This window comes from Musca domestica, unplaced genomic scaffold (genome assembly GCF_030504385.1).
Source record: "Musca domestica strain aabys unplaced genomic scaffold, Musca_domestica.polishedcontigs.V.1.1 12, whole genome shotgun sequence".
Classification (NCBI taxonomy): domain Eukaryota; kingdom Metazoa; phylum Arthropoda; class Insecta; order Diptera; family Muscidae; genus Musca; species Musca domestica.
Window position 1 is genome coordinate 8,093,910 of NW_026712155.1, and position 15,806 is coordinate 8,109,715.

Consider the following 15,806-nt stretch of genomic DNA (forward strand, 5'->3'; position numbering starts at 1 on the left):
AATTTTACTTTTTCCCCTAATCATTTTTCTTTCAAAAATCATTATTCTTTTAAATTTATTTATTGTCAGAAATGATTTTCTTCAATGATTTATTATTTCTTTTAAATTTTGAACTAATCTAATCATTTTATTTATGATGACGCAACTCTTGTCATGCGCTATACGTTACTGTTAAAGGTCATAAGGCAACACTGCGATTTCCTACAAACTTTTTGCATCTGGCAATGCCACGACAGTTGTTAGTTGAAATTTCTTAAAAACGCGCAAAATTTTCTCGCTTCCGTGGTTAGATATAACTTATTTGTGAAAATAATAATAAAAATCAATAAAACACTTCAAAATTCATCAATAAAAAGTGAAAGTGATGAATTTAGTGTGAAAAAATAAAAGAAAATGTGTTAATTTCCATTAATTTTATATGTTCTTATTAGACTAGAATGTGGCGTCATCTATGCTGTTGTGTGTATGTGTATGTGGTAAGATTTGCCAAAAATCTAATTGTATTCTGGTTTTCTTCCTATTGTCTAATGATTGTGGAAAAGTGATGAAAAAATGCAATTGGTTTTGTTTTTGTAAATATTGTAATATTTCATATATTTTCTTAATTTTATTTTATTTTCTAGATTGTGTTGTCTAAGGGTAAGGTTGTATCACAGTTTTGAGATTATCACAGTTTGAGTGTTAAGTAGAGCTTGGAGATTGAGGTACTTCAGTGTATGTGTGTGTGTGCGCATTTGTGCTTGGTTTTGATTGCTACTGCTGTTATGCTCTGGCAATCTTTACCAAGGTCTCCATACTTGTTGTTGTTGTTGCGAGGGTGCTGCAACAGGTGAATTGACTGGACTTAGACTATCGTCACTGTGATAACCAGAAGAAGCCGGACTCAAGGGTGCACAATCTACAGTCAAGGGCTGCTGTTTCATTGATTGGTAAGAAACTTGTTGTTGTTGATATTGTTGTTGCAAACGATTGTAAGAACGTCCCAAATGACTCATTACAGATTTTCCCATTTCAACAGTCATTCCCGGTGTTGAGGCCAATACCCGAGACACTTCATTGACAGCATTCATGTATCCATTGCGGAAGGCATCTATGGGAATTTGTTGGTGTTGTTGATTTGTTTTCATCTTCCTATTGTATGACTGCAGGAATGTAATGGTTGTCTCCAACATCTCAGCCTTGTCCATGCGTAAAATTTTACTATCACCATTCAGATCGATCATCAGTTGCTTGAGACCATCCAAACATTTGTTGATGCGAGCACGTCTTTGACGTTCCAATAGAGGTTTTTTGATTTTCTGATAAATTTCAGTTTTTGTGGCGTATTCCATTTTGCTGTATTTTCTGTTGTTCTTTACTCTTGAAGAGATATTTGTAAAATGATATGAGTTCCCTTGGCAGTGGAGGCTTTTATACTCTGGCCTCTCTCTCTCCTCCACTGGAGGATAATAAGAATTCTCTCTCTTCTTGTAAAGAACAAACAACCCTCATGTGTTTGCATTTCTGTTGGCCTATGGCATTGTTGTTGTGCACATTTCCTTTGTAGGAGAGCCCTACTTGGATTTGGTTTCTTCCCTTTTTGTAGTTTGTGAAAAAAGTGACAGCTGCAAAACTAACTCACCATCATCATTGTACGCCTTGTCGTTAGGATCTTTTCTTTCCCTTATGTTTATCGAGAATGAACAAAAAAACTTATGGCTCGTGGCCGTGGGAACATAGCTGAGACCAAGTTTCTCACACGGTGTTTTTCATTTGTTCGTTAAACACATGCATGCAGTTTGCAGTCCGTCCATCCTTTCTCAAGGATTACGTTTGCAGCTGTCACAATTTCTTCCTTGCCAACTTGATTGTTGAGCTCAGCGAAAATTGCTCGTCTTGTTTTGGGTTAATCAGATTGTTCTTGGTCCAGTTTAAGTGCAAGGCTGCTTGTTGCTTTCGTTTCGTTTGTGGTGTTGTTGTTGTTGGAAAATTGTATGCCAAGGATTTTGGGCTTCCTTTAGAATTTCATTCATTCATTTGAGGACAGACCCACTTACATTCTTATAACTTATTGCGTTGCAGTTTAATTCATTGATCATCTGCGTGTGTGTAGAGGAATTGCTGAAGCAGTTGTGGCCTTCACTTGCCGTGGGAAAATATCATTTAATTGAATGCTCGTTTTATCCTTTTAGGGTTCCATTTTTGGAGTTGTTGTTGTTTGGCTGTCTGTCTTTTTATTGCCAGGCTGTAAATAAAATAGGGTCGTGTTGCAATTCTGCTGTTGGTTGGCTGGCTGGCTGGATGGTCGGATGACTGCTTGCATTCATCATGTAAATTAAATGATCGTGTGTGCTAAGTGTGTCTAAAGTAGCCTGTTGATACCTTTGGTACTTTTGCTTCCCATTAAAGACCAAAACAAATGTTATGACTTTTTTCGTTATCCTGCCTGTAGTTAGTAGTTGTTGTTGTCTGTAGTATGTGGTGATGACCAAACAAACCAATAAGTGCTTGTTGTTATTGGAATAGTAAATATAAAATCTATTGATTATTGATTTAGGGAAGGTATGTAGTATGTTGAACGATTGGTTTTTAAGTGGTAGGCAGTTACGGGGTTTTATTAAGGGATCAACTGACTAGGACCTTTAACCTTCTTCATAGCCTTCATATTTTCCAATCAAAATAATTAAATAATGACATTATCATAATGATTCTAATGTGTCTTTTATTTCTTTACAGGATTCGTCGTAATGCCTGGTAAGTGTCAAAAATATTTTTCTTTACTATTTGACTTTGGGAAGTATGTAAGTGTAAAAATGGGAAATGGTATGAGTGGAGAAGCTATACCTATTCGTGTTTGAACAAATTTAATATTGTGAGTAGAACTGAAATTTAATGATTTGGGTTAATTAATTTAATGGTAACCAATTTTTCAGATCTTGATTATGTCTCTGAATGTAATTTTAGTTTTACAAAAACTTTTTTATTTTTCATATTTTCCTTTTCAAATCTTTGATGGGCAAGGAAGAACGAAGATATTGAAAATTGATATCCGTATGTTGACTTCTAAATCAAATAACGAAAGAGGTCTTCTATTTTTAATGTATGTCTTCTATCTACAGAAGCATCCTATGTTTAATGTTACGAATTTTTACATGTATTGAAAAGTTGTTCTTTTAATAGGGCTGTTATTCATAAAACAGTCCTTGTATGTGTGATCATATAAACTTATTTTTAAGTATCCTATCCAAATAGGAGATGCCGTATTAGAACATCTCCATCTTTAGAAAGTGTCTTTCGTCTAAAAGAAAGGTCGGCTACTTATCTGTAAGACATATTTATGCAAAAGATATGTTAACGATTATTTGTGTGTCCTGGGCACTAACTTATGAAAATAATTTTTTTTTCAGAGCTATGTGAACTCTATGCGTTAAAAATGTGACTTAATGAAAACCATGTGAGCTTCATGAACGCATCCTTGAAATTGGATTATTTTTAAGCTATGTGAGCACTAAACGTGGATTTCCTTATGCGTCTTTGGGCTCCTTTAAGAGCTATTTCAGGTTGTAAACATTATTTTTGGATTTTATGACTTATAAACGAGCTCTAAACATGTATCATCTTAAATAGTTCTATTTAAGTGCCATGTAAGTGCATTGCATGTGAACCCTTAGCGTTGATATTTTATTTGTGTCTTATTCCAAGCTATGATTGCTGTAAGAGTACATTCTTGTAATGGAATTTTTTGTAAATCTATGTTATCTTAAGCGTACATTTCTTCATGCGATGTTTTCGAGTTCTTTTCAAAGTAATTTCAGTCTGTAAATATGGTATGAATCTCTTTGACATGATTTTTTGTTTTAATCAATATAATTTTTCAATGATATGTTAACTCTAAGAGTTGAGAATTTAAAAATGTGATCTCTAAGAGTTGATTCTTGAAATGAGATGTTTTGAAAGCTATGTGGATCTCCTTATGGGACTAAGTGTGGATTTCTTTTCTGGATTTTCTGTGGCTCTTCCAGAATTTGTTTGAGTTTTTGGCATTACTCTTTCTCGTAGTTCTTTACTGTTCCAATGTCATGTTTATGCGGCTTATTCTATATGATTTTACTCCACTATTTTTGTGGAGGCTATTTCATAACTTATCCAATTTTTTTGGGTTATTATTTTTCTGGGCCTCAATTGAGGTAGACTTCACAACCCTGCAAGTTCTTTGGTAAAAAAAAATTTATTGGACTTTTTGATGGAATTCTTGAATATTACCTTTTTATACCCTACCATAGAACTGAGGGTCTTGTCTTGTCTTTCACCTTCAGGGTGTTACCCTTTGTAACACCTTTAAATATTTGTCGAAGACCTCATAAAGTATTTATTCGTGATTAGCATAGAATTCTGAGAAGAATTTGATGTTTTCCGTCTGTCTGCCTGTTAAAATCAATATATATAGCTCATACTATTTGACATGGAGTTTTGAAATTTTACACAATAGTTTGATTTGTTGGCACGATGATTGTTATTGAAAATGAGCTATATTTGCTTCATGTGTTCGTATAGTCCAGTTTTATGACTTAAACCGCATTTTCAATTAGAGACCCCATAGTTTTCGTGGCAAAACATGGTCCATTCATATATATCCTATAGGTAAATATATACCGATATTCGGTATTTTGATGGTTTTGGTCACATTTTCGATAGAATTGTATGGGGTCTATATAGTTTTATTTTTTCCTATGTGTCTCATACCACGGTACCTCCCGATATGCTGTATTTTAGTGTTTTTGCCATATTTTTTATAAAATTGTTTGAAATTTGGTATTTGAAACTCGCAATAGATATTAATAGATAGATATTAGCTACTGTAGCCGACAATCGTCTATAAAGGTCTACGTGTTTATATAGCCCCCTTACAACCACACCTCCCAATATACAGTATTCTGAGGACGTTTCATATTTTTTATGTAGAGTTTTTATGGGTTCTACTTCGTATCATATAACATTGTCTCTAAAGGTCAAGGTGTTTGTGTTGTATAGCCTCCATATAACTATACCTCCCTAAATTTGGTATTTAAAATTCGAAATATGTAGCAACCTCTTTAGCAGAAAGTTGTCTATTTAGGTTCAGCAGAGCTCCCATAAAATTGTACAACCCTTTTTAGGTTATTTTGAAAAGTTTGACTGTATTCTCACTGTCATTGGCCGGTCCGGCTTAATTTACCGTTATTTGTGTAAAGTTCCTTATACGACTCTGGATATCCTGTGTAAAACAGTTGAATGTGGGAGTGTTAGCCTTCTGTAGATTAGCCTCATATAACAATTTGGGGTAATTTGAAGTGGTTGGGCTCAACTTTTCAAAGGAATTTTCCATTTTTTTAAGGCTACCGTCATATTTAAATTGCTTTAAAAATTAGCTCCAATTTCGGTTCTTGACTAAAAAAGAATAATTAAAGAGTTTTCCCTTTTTAAATTTTAAAAATCTCTAAGCCGTTTGTATGGGTTTCCTAATCCAGGCAGCTTCAAAGTCTTTTGCCACATTGATTAATCCTGATGAGCCTGGAAGGAGAAAATCTGTATATTAGATGTGAATTATGATTGCTATGTTACCAGCACTACCGACCTCGAAAAAACACTAATTGATTAGTAAACGAAATCCATCTTTACTATAATGTGCGATGATCATTGGATGCTGAAATATAGACGACAAAAAAGTAAGATTATTCATGAAGTCGTAAACTTCCAATATCAGCTAATAGATGGGCATCAAATGATACCTAAAATCTCTCACAGTTCTAAGGATGACAATCTGTACTTGCGGAATATTCTTCAATATTATGGGCCAACCGATATGTCTATGAGAAATTCGTTAAGATTAGCTTCTTCTTCGACAAATTTCTACAACTCTGGCATTAAAATTAAGTTTTTCGGTCAGAGTGAAATTAGAACGAAATTATAATTTCCCCGGCTTGTTTAAGAAAGTCATTCAAAACTCAAATTTAAAAGGTTTTAGTTTCGAGATATACTTCAATAAATCTTGGAGGAATTATTCGAAAATAATAATTTTATCAGGAAAATGTTATTTGTGACAAATATTTGATTGTTTTATTCAAATTTTTATGGGTTTCTTGCAAAAAATAGAAATTGTCTTCTGTTTAATCCAAATCTTGTCAGTGTATGCCCTGAAGTAAATTTATTTTTATAAATATTTTGACAATTTTAGTCAATTTGTTAGTTGATTTATCTTCCCTGTGTCTCCTGTTTTTAAAAGAAAAACATCTCAACCCCAACACCCAAATAAAGACAACAATTGTTTATGTTTTCAAATTATAGTTGTTTTCTTGTATCTTTTGTTTTTTTTTTTTCTCAATTTCTTCTTTTCGGGCATTAAAATAGTTCAATACTCTTTCAAATCTATTTTGACAATAAACTGAAATTTTGTTTATTTTGAAAAATTCCAAAACAAACGAGACCCTATCACAGTTGAATTAAACTAATAAAGCTACTCAAACAATCTTCTTTTGTTCGCTAGTGTTGAATATCCTTAGATAATAATTTAACAAAAATAATTAAAATTACAAAATAATAAAGCAATCAATTACGAAAATTAGTTAATGAACTTAAAAACTATTAAAAAAAAACGAGATCGTTTAACATTTATGGAAGAACGGTAAAGCACTGCTGGTGTTCAATGGTGTTGATCAATTGATTGATTGATGGATGGATTACCATGGACGCCACACAGGAGCATTTGTGCTGACTTGTAGTAATCCTTGTTTTTGTGCCAGAGTTGGCGAACGGGAGCGAGATGAGGATGATGAGGAGGACAAGGATGAATCACAATCACTGGCATAACCACTTGACACTGGACTGTACATGGCAGAGGCGGCTGTTGACTGGGAACTGGCACAGGTAACGGACAATGGAGTGCTAACGGCCAATGGTTGTTCCTGAGGTGATTCCAATTGACTTAGACGCAAACCCAAATGAGTCATTAGTTTGGTGCCAAAGGCCACATCAATATTCGGCAAGGTAGCCATGCAGCGAGACACTTCATTGGCAGCTTGAATGTAACCGGAACGGAAACTCTGCTGGGAACTGAGATTGTTTTGAGCCGTCTGTTGTTTCTGGGCCTTCAATTTGCGTAAATGTTGAACGGTGACTTCCAAAATATCGGCTTTTTCGAATTTCTGTGTACCATCACCGGCGGCTTCTTGTTTGAAACATTCCGACATGAGATCTTTAAGGTCATCCAAGCACTTGTTGATGCGGGCACGGCGTTTGCGTTCCAATAGAGGTTTCATCACTTTACGGTATTGATAGGTTTTGGACATTTCGTATTTGCTGGCCATTTTTTTTTTGTAGATTTTGTTCTTTAGTTTTTCTTTTAGAAATAAACTTCTTGTGGTGTTCGTTCTACAACGACTTAACTGAGAATGATGGTTGCTCTGGAGTAAGGTCGGGCTTATATACCCACACGTGTCCCAGAACCAACTCACACAACTCGTGCTCAACACACGTACCACCGAAGTAACAACAATGGCACAGGGAGAGACATGAGATATATGGAGAGTAAGAAAACCAAAGAGAATCCTTAAGGCACACTCTCTGGCTCAAAGAAATCCAGAGAGAGCGTGCTACGATCCCAACTTGGAGTTTGTTGTGTGTTCACAATTTTAGGGGTTGTTTCAACTGCTGCTTTGAAAGAATGATGATGGTGGTGGTTGTTGGCGGATCTGGTATGACAATGATGATGGTGGTTTCGATTTGTAATGCACAATAGGGAGACAGGTAGCCAAACTATGCAGTCGAATATCGTGGGAAACACTTTGCCAGTTAGTTTCCCACCATTTCATTTATCTCGTGCATATGGGGTTGTTTTTGTTTTACTGCTGTTGCTGCTGCTGTTATCCTTGGGTTTCATTAAATCCTGCTTGTTGTATCCTTTTGTGTTACTGATAGCATAGTGCATTGTATAGGTCAGGACAGACAGACATCTGATGAATTGAACGTTACATTTCGGTTTACAGTGGGTGCATTTGTTGTAAAGTGTGATTGGGAAATATTTTTTTGGGAATTGATTTTCAATACGGGGTGTTAAAAACTAACTCTGGATGAGGGTTGTGTTTTTCTGCTGGAACATGTGAATGTGCAGAAAACTCGGGACAATTGGAGGTGTGTCAAGTGCCACAGGTTTTTGTGCTTAGCAGTACAGGTTGATGTTTGGGTTATAATTGGCTTTTCGACGACTCTTTTGTGAAAAAAGGGACATTTTGTGTTCGAAGGAATAGTTATTAGAATAATAATTTTCAGACTTTATACAGATTTCAGACTTCATCTAATTTGGGAATAGCCTTTTTTAATCAAACTTGCAGAGTTGGATCCGGAATCCGTCCGACATTTCGTATATGGCTTCAAACATTTTTCTGTTATTCCCCTGAAAACTTTTTTTTGTCCTTCAAAAATTCGGCCTAAACAATCCATGCCTACGTCTCTTTGGTCTGATCGATCTGCAATCCGTCCGACATTTCTTATATGGCTTCAAACATTTTTCTGTTTCCCTTTTAGACCCCAAAGAAACTTCCTTAAAAAGTCTAGGTTTTTCCTTTAAAGGCCCTGAAAAGTGGTCCTTAAAAATGTAATTAATGCCATACAATGGTTTTGATAGTCCTAGAAAACACTTCTGTTAGACTCTGAAAAATCGCCTTAAAATCTTCATTTGTAAGGGCCCTGATGGATCGGGAAAATATCTCTTTGAGTCCTTGAAAAATTGTCGCAGAAGGGCTTCGAGCCATAGTACTGGCAATACTGGAACAAATCGCCCTTAAAGATTCATCCTATCTTCTTCATTCTTCTTAAAAATTTTGCACATATAGTTTTAAAGTTCTTGAAAAATTCGTCTGGAAGAGGCACTTATAGTCTTGGGAAATGTCTACAACTATGACTCGGATAGACCTGAGAAACCCCTTTGATCTCTTCGTAAAACAATCCAACAATAATTGATTAAGTCTGAAATGTCTGCATAAATTCGAAAGCTTTTTTCCGACGGCTGTACAGACTTGACGAATTCTGTTCGCATGTCTTATGATGGTATTTTTCTTATTTTTCCAAAGGATATATTTATATATTTTAATCGGACATCAGACAGTCTTGTCAAATTTAGATAAAGTTGGAAGCTGGATATGGAAGCCATAGATTTTCCTTCTGGAACCCCTACAAAAAAGTTACGACGAGCGGACAAAAGAACATTTTGCCGGCTAAGTTGCCAACTTCGTCGAGGGGAGAAGGATCGTAGGAACGTCTCGGTACTATTTCGCAGAACACTTGGGACCCAATGCCGAAGTAGGATCATCTAACTTCTCAACGGATAGCAAAGGATGAAGTAAGAGTTGCAGTCTGACTCCAATGGGTACATTAGCGAAGATCATTGCCTGCTGATAGATGGGAAAATTCATTACATCTACCCGTCGGATGTCTGTAGATTTCCTTATTGTTGCAGAATTTCTTTGGGAAGAATGCAAAGTCTCCGCCATGCCTGCCTCAAAGATACCAAGAGGAATGGTGGCTTCATAATGGAGTTGAAGAGGAACCCAATGTTCATTGAAAAGCAGAACATGGTCTTAGAACTGAAAGGTGTTATGTACTGTATTACTTTACCACAAAACAACGGTATGATTTTCTTGAATCTTTGTGGGAGGGAAGCAAAGTCGTCGCCCTGTCCGTCCCAAAGATCCTATGCAGAATGGTGGCTTTAGTGTGGATTCCAACTCCAATAATGGAGTTGAAGAGAATTCGGAAGCTCGTTGTAAAACAGACCAGAAGGAATCCATATATTTCGTAATTGCCGCAGTTAATAGCCTTGAATCTCTTTGAGAAGTCAAGCAAGACGCCGACGTGCCTTTCTCAAGGATCCCAGGAGGAATGGTGGTTTCGGTGTGGATTCCATTTCCAATAATGAAGTTTATGCTCATTGAAAAGTAGAATGTTAGTATAAGTACTGAAAACTGGTGCGTCCGGGATTGTGAGATTTCCTAATTGCCGCAGCTAATGGCCTTGAATCTCTTTGGGAGGTCAGAAAAATCGCCGATGTGCCTGTATCAAAGATTGCAGGAGGAATAGTGGTTTCGGTGTGGATTCCATGTCCAATAATGGAGTTGATGCACATTGAAAAGTAGAATGCTGGTGTAAGTACTAAAAACTGGTGCGTCTGGGATTGTGAGATTTCCAAATTGCCGCAGTTAATGGCCTAGAATCTCTTTGGGAAGACAGCAAAGCCGCCGCCGTGATTGCCTTAAAGATCCCATGCGGAATGGTGGCCTCAGTGTAGACTCCATCGCCAATAATAGAGTTAAAGGAGATCCTGAAGTTCCTTGAAAGAAGTCGATAGGTAAATTTAAGCTTTGGGCTTTGAATAATACATTTTCGATTCCCACAAATCAAATGGGGGCAAGTGTTCTGAGCCTGGTCGTTCATAATCGCAAGGCGGTCGAAATCCAGATAAATCTCTAGACAAATATTGATATCGGCTTGGTCTTAAAGCCCTAAATATATAACAAGAGGTTTTGTGGGCTGAATGACAAGAACTGTACAGGTTTCGCCTCACTTTTGCTAGGGAAGCATTGACAGAGGATGAACATAATGGACGAAAATTTTTCCGAGTGAAGCCAGGTTGAAACGCATCCTTAAAACTAACATATCCCAATTTGTTCAAACTAGACACATCGTAAAATTTGTATCAGGTCTAGACTAGGTGGGAAGATGGACGTCGGACCAACTATCCGCAGGTCCAGGGGATCACATTCGACTGCATGTTTAAGTCTTCCTTGCAACGCAGCTATCTGTGGTAAATTAGAAGATTGAAACACAGTCACAAAGTCGCTAGATGACAGTGATTGAGGTGCAGGCAAGTAATTCACGATATGGTGCTCTGTGGTTACATGTATACTGATCTGATTAGAACACCGTGCCTCTTAATGAAAGTTTCAAAATTGCGTAAAATCTTTGTTTTGTATTCGACAAAAAAGGTATTTTCAAACACTTGTGTGGCAGCTAAAGCCAAAATGTGCCACTTGTGTGGCAGCTAAAGCCAATCTTGGCAAAAAAATTAGAGGAAAATGTTTAGTTTTTGAGTAAGAAATTGAAGAAAAGCTATGTTCCACTTGGGTGATAAAACCGCTTCTTGCAAATATAGAAACAGAGTAGTTGAAGTTGCCTTGAACTATACTTATGCTGCTAAACCCAAAAATTGATATACATTGAAAGGAAAACGTCTAGTTTCCAAGAGAAGCTGTGGAATTCGCACTGAAGTATGAATTTATAAATGCACATATGAAATGTGCAGGTAAACCGGTAAACGTCTACAATTCTGATGCCCACTTCAATAGTTCTGCTGCAAAACTAGTATTTTCTTCTTCCTGAACGTTTTAAATATCCAATTAAAGATCAGGAGGATTAAACGTGCTTCGTTTCAGAAAAAAATATTTTACTCGGAATAAGGCCCAATGCAGCTATATACAATGCAGGCAAAGCAAATAAGCTTCACAACTTCTCCTTTAGTCACGAAAGCTATTTACCTAACCGCATTTTTACTTCTACTGGCAAAAAAAACTAACAACTTTTCTCTGATTGTCCTTATAATGAATGAATTGCATTTAAGTGCACATTTTATAGCGGCACTTCAGATATAGTTTTTTCCCATTTTATTCTGATAAATGTATTCCCAATTCTCATTGTAACCCACTGTGCCGGGCCTAACCCTCTCTATTCCTTGGCTGGATACTCAGTGTCAAATGTTGTGAGTGAGAAGATTAAAGAAACAACAACAGCAAACAGATACAAAGTTTTCACAACAACAACAACACGAAAACCTTAGCAGTGAAGAGAACAACAACAACAAATGCTGAAGTAATAACTACCACCTGCCCTTTCTTTCTCGATTGGGTTTTTGTGTTTCTTTTTTGGGAAACGTTTAAAATTGTGCTTCTGTTGTTGAGCATTGCAGCGAGACAAACGTACACACACAACTCCAAAACCCCTGGAGCTGTCTTTGCAACTAACTAAACAGATCGTCAGAACGTCAGTTAAGTTGACTTGATTAACAACTTGGTCGTTGTCGTCTTGGACAAACAACCACATTCAGCTTCAGCTCCATTGAGGAGAAGTGCTTCGCCGAGTGTGAGAAAATTTTGTGGGTTGCAGCTGTTGGTGTCATTTCAACGAGCGGTTTGTTTTCTTCTTCATGGCTGGACAGACAGCAGGCGGATGAATGAATTGCTGGGATGGCTGGTTGGCTGGCTTACTTTGGTGGATAGATCGATGACTGACTGGCAGGCTGACTAGTTGCTTGTTTTGGCTTATGAGTGAGTGTGTGATACGCTCGTGTTGCAAAGACATCATCATCACCATCATTGCAGCAACAACGACAACGACAACAGAGCAATTAAACATGTTTCCAGTTAATAAGGGCATGCCACAAGAAAATCCAGAAAACCATGCCGAGCTGCCGGACAGTACAAGCACTGGGATGAGACTGAGTGAATGAGCCGAGCCGATTGTTTAACACTTGATTAGAGTAAGAATACGATTAAATGGGATGAGATGGTTGTGTTTACCCAAAAGAAGAAATCCCATAAAATAAGAACGTAATTTTTTCCCTGGGCTGGGTTAATTGTTATGGGGCTAGAAAGTAAAAACACACAGAGGGACGCACAGCTCATGAGAAATTTGAGATTGTAACAAATACCAATCTAACAACAAATGGTTATTTTTTTTTGTTTTCATTATTATCCTGAGATCCTCTGAGTGTTGTCTATTGTTGCAGGAATTTTCTCACAAGGTGTTTTGTAGGTTGTCGTCGATGTTGTTGAGACAATGTATTATTTTTTCTCAGGATAATCTTTGATTTGATTAGATTTGAATATGACTTAAAATGTCCTAAGGATGTTGAGAATATTAAATAGGAAAAATTTTTTGAAAAATAATGACTGATGTCGATTTTCGGTCGCAATCAAATTTACTTCCTGGGACGGCGAATATGAGGTTCAGCTAACCACAAGGTGGTCAGGGTATTATGTCTTTGTGCATTTGTTTGTAACAGGCAAAAGGAAACGAGATAGACCCATAGTTCCTTTTGATGATCTGCATAGAATCACTTTCTGAGTTGATTTATGCATGTCAGTCCGTCCGTCCGTCTGTCCATGTATTCTTGTGAAAAAAAATGCAGGTCGCATTTATTATCCAATTGAGATGAAACTTTCCAAACAACATTTGTTTGGCCCAAGGACGAACCCTATTGAAATTGGAGATAATCGGTAAAAATTTAGATATAGCTCGCATATATATTTTCGTCCGATTTGCCTTTTATTGTGCACCAAACGTGTAATATCAGCCCGAATAGTATGGAATTTTGCACATACAACCAAATTAGGCCTGAAAATAAGTATGCCAAATTTCATCGAAATCGGTTCAGATATAGCTATAGCTCCCATATATATTGTTCATTCGATTTGTTATTTTTGTCATCCGCAGACGTAATATGCACTCTGTAACAACAATATTTGGGGAAATATATCAAATGCAGCTCAGAAATATCTTTGCCAAATTTTATCGAGATCGGTTCAGATTTGGATATAGCTCCCATATATAACTTCGCCCGATTTACCTTTTATTGTGCACCAAACGTCTAATATTTGCCCAAATGGGATGGAATTTTGCACATACGACCGAATTGAGTCTAGAAGGTAGTATGCCAAATTTGGTGAAGATCGGTTTAGATATAGCAATAGCTCCCATATATACTGTTCATCCGATTTTTTATATTTGTTACCCACAGCCGTAATATGCACACCGTAACAACGATGTTCAGGGAAATATATCAAATATGGCTCAGAAACATCTTTGCCTAATTTTATCGAGTTCGGTTCAGATTTGGATATAGCTCCTATATATATATCTTTATCTGATTTCAAATTAATTTTGCACCAAATGGACAATACAGATCCGAATTTGAAAGATACAAATACTTCGGCATATTTAGTCCTTTGAATTTTAAATTATAAGTATAATCATAGGGTGTATGATTGAATTCTCCCATAAAAACTTTTGGGAGCTCAACTAAATTAGCAAAGTGGTGTAGGGTATCATAAAATCGGTCCCGCCCGACTTTAGGACTTTCTTTACTGGTTGAATATGAGATTCGTCTAATTTTAATGGGATAAGGCGACAGTGGGTATTAAACCTTATTTCAAATCTCCAGCTCACATCGGCCCATAGGTGGTTCAGGCAGTCAAAAATTGAAAATCGAAGGAGAATATTTGTGCTTTGTTTATACTTTTTCGTTCGAGGCTGCTGATAGCTGCTCTAAGCAAACTCCAAGTTTTTGGTCTCTTTCAGGCCCTTTGTAGTCAGTTTCAATTTTTGGGATAGATCCAAGTTCTTCTGCACTACCAGGTTCTTAGACATACCCAATCGGCTCTCTCTCAGTCTCACTCAAACGCTTAGTCATCTCTGAGCTGGATCCAAGCTCTTAGCCAGCTTCTCGTTTAATTGCAGATCTAAACTCGAATAGACAAATTCAAGATTATATCCAGATCCTACCGATTAACCAGCTTCTTGTAAGTAACGGACACAAGTTTTAAGCTTGCTACCAACTCTTATTTAGTTCCATGCTCTTAACAAGTTCTAAGCTCTAGACAAGTTCATCTACAAGATCTTAGCCATATCCATGATCTGAGACAACATCCAGACCTTAGCATATTCATCGTTCCAGATCCAAGCTCTAAATTCATTTAAAGTTCTTAACCACCTCAAAAAAAAAAAATGTATTTCTAAGATCCTATAACTGATCAAAACGTCTTCTAATAAGAGGTTCCAGAGGCCTCCCAATTACATTGCAGCTGACCAAATAACCGGTAACACACAATAAAACCCCAATTTGCAATCACAGCCACTCTAATCTCGTAACCAGGTTATAAGCCATATTACAATTCATGGCCAGTCTTAGGATATCCAACCTCAGCCAGATACAGGCTCAGACAGAGTCAACACCACGACTTTAGCATATTCATCGTTCCAGATCCAAGCTCTAAATTCATTTGAAGTTTTTAACCACCTCAACAAAAAAAAAAACGTATTTCTAAGATCCTATCACTGATCAAGGCGTCTTCTAATAAGAGGTTAAAGAGGCCTCCCAATTACCTTTCAGCTGACCAAATAACCGGTAGCCCACAATAAACCCCTATTTGCAAACACAGGCACTCTAATCTCCTAACCAGGTTATTAGCCATATTAAAATTCATGGCCAGTCTTAAGATATCCAACCTCAGCCAGATACAGGCTCAGACAGAGACAACACCACGACCTTAGCATATTCATCGTTTCAGATTCAAGCTCTAAATTCATTTGAAGATTTTAACCACCTCAAAAAAAAAAAAAAAAAAAAAAAAACGTATTTCTAAGATCCTATCACTGATCAAGGCGTCTTCTAATAAAAGGTTCCAGAGGCCTCCCAATTACATTGCAGCTGACCAAATAACCGGTAGCCCACAATAAACCCCCTATTTATAAACACAGCCACTCCAATCTCTTAACTAGGTTATTAGCCATATTAAAATTCAGCCTCAACCTCAACCAGATATAGGCTCAGTCAGTTCCAAGATCTAGTTAGTCCTTAATTGACTTCAAGCACGCAACCAGCATGAACCTCTTTACCGGCTCCTACTTCTAAGTCAGCTTTAAGCATCATAGCCAGATTCTTTCTTCTAATAGAACTGCACTCGAAGATTTGATAGCTGCCGAGGGACTAAAATCGGAAAACGACTAACAGCAACAGCCGGAAT

General features: G+C 36.9%; 2 protein-coding genes and 2 long non-coding RNA genes across 4 annotated transcripts in view; 1 reads left to right on the forward strand and 3 right to left on the reverse strand.

Moving 5' to 3' along the window:
- Nucleotides 1-562: 562 nt before the first annotated feature.
- LOC101898611 (enhancer of split m8 protein-like) lies at nt 563-1,408 on the reverse strand. The gene has a single exon (XM_005184956.4). The coding sequence runs from the start codon at nt 1,329-1,331 to the stop codon at nt 780-782; it is 552 nt and encodes a 183-aa protein (XP_005185013.1). The 5' UTR covers nt 1,332-1,408; the 3' UTR covers nt 563-779.
- Nucleotides 1,409-2,714: 1,306 nt separating this feature from the next.
- Nucleotides 2,715-15,806, forward strand: part of LOC131800637 (uncharacterized) — a 207,739-nt gene continuing 194,647 nt past the window's right edge. The window contains exon 1 of the long non-coding RNA XR_009341479.1: nt 2,715-2,733. This is a non-coding gene — a long non-coding RNA (uncharacterized LOC131800637). The remainder of the gene's footprint in view (nt 2,734-15,806) is intronic.
- Nucleotides 4,994-6,036, reverse strand: LOC131800636 (uncharacterized). The gene is made up of 3 exons (XR_009341478.1): nt 5,748-6,036; nt 5,594-5,662; nt 4,994-5,529 (listed from the first exon to the last, which is right to left on the reverse strand). It is a non-coding gene; the product is annotated as an uncharacterized LOC131800636 (long non-coding RNA).
- LOC101898787 (enhancer of split m7 protein) lies at nt 6,281-7,991 on the reverse strand. Its single transcript, XM_011294832.3, has one exon. The coding sequence runs from the start codon at nt 7,320-7,322 to the stop codon at nt 6,696-6,698; it is 627 nt and encodes a 208-aa protein (XP_011293134.1). The 5' UTR covers nt 7,323-7,991; the 3' UTR covers nt 6,281-6,695.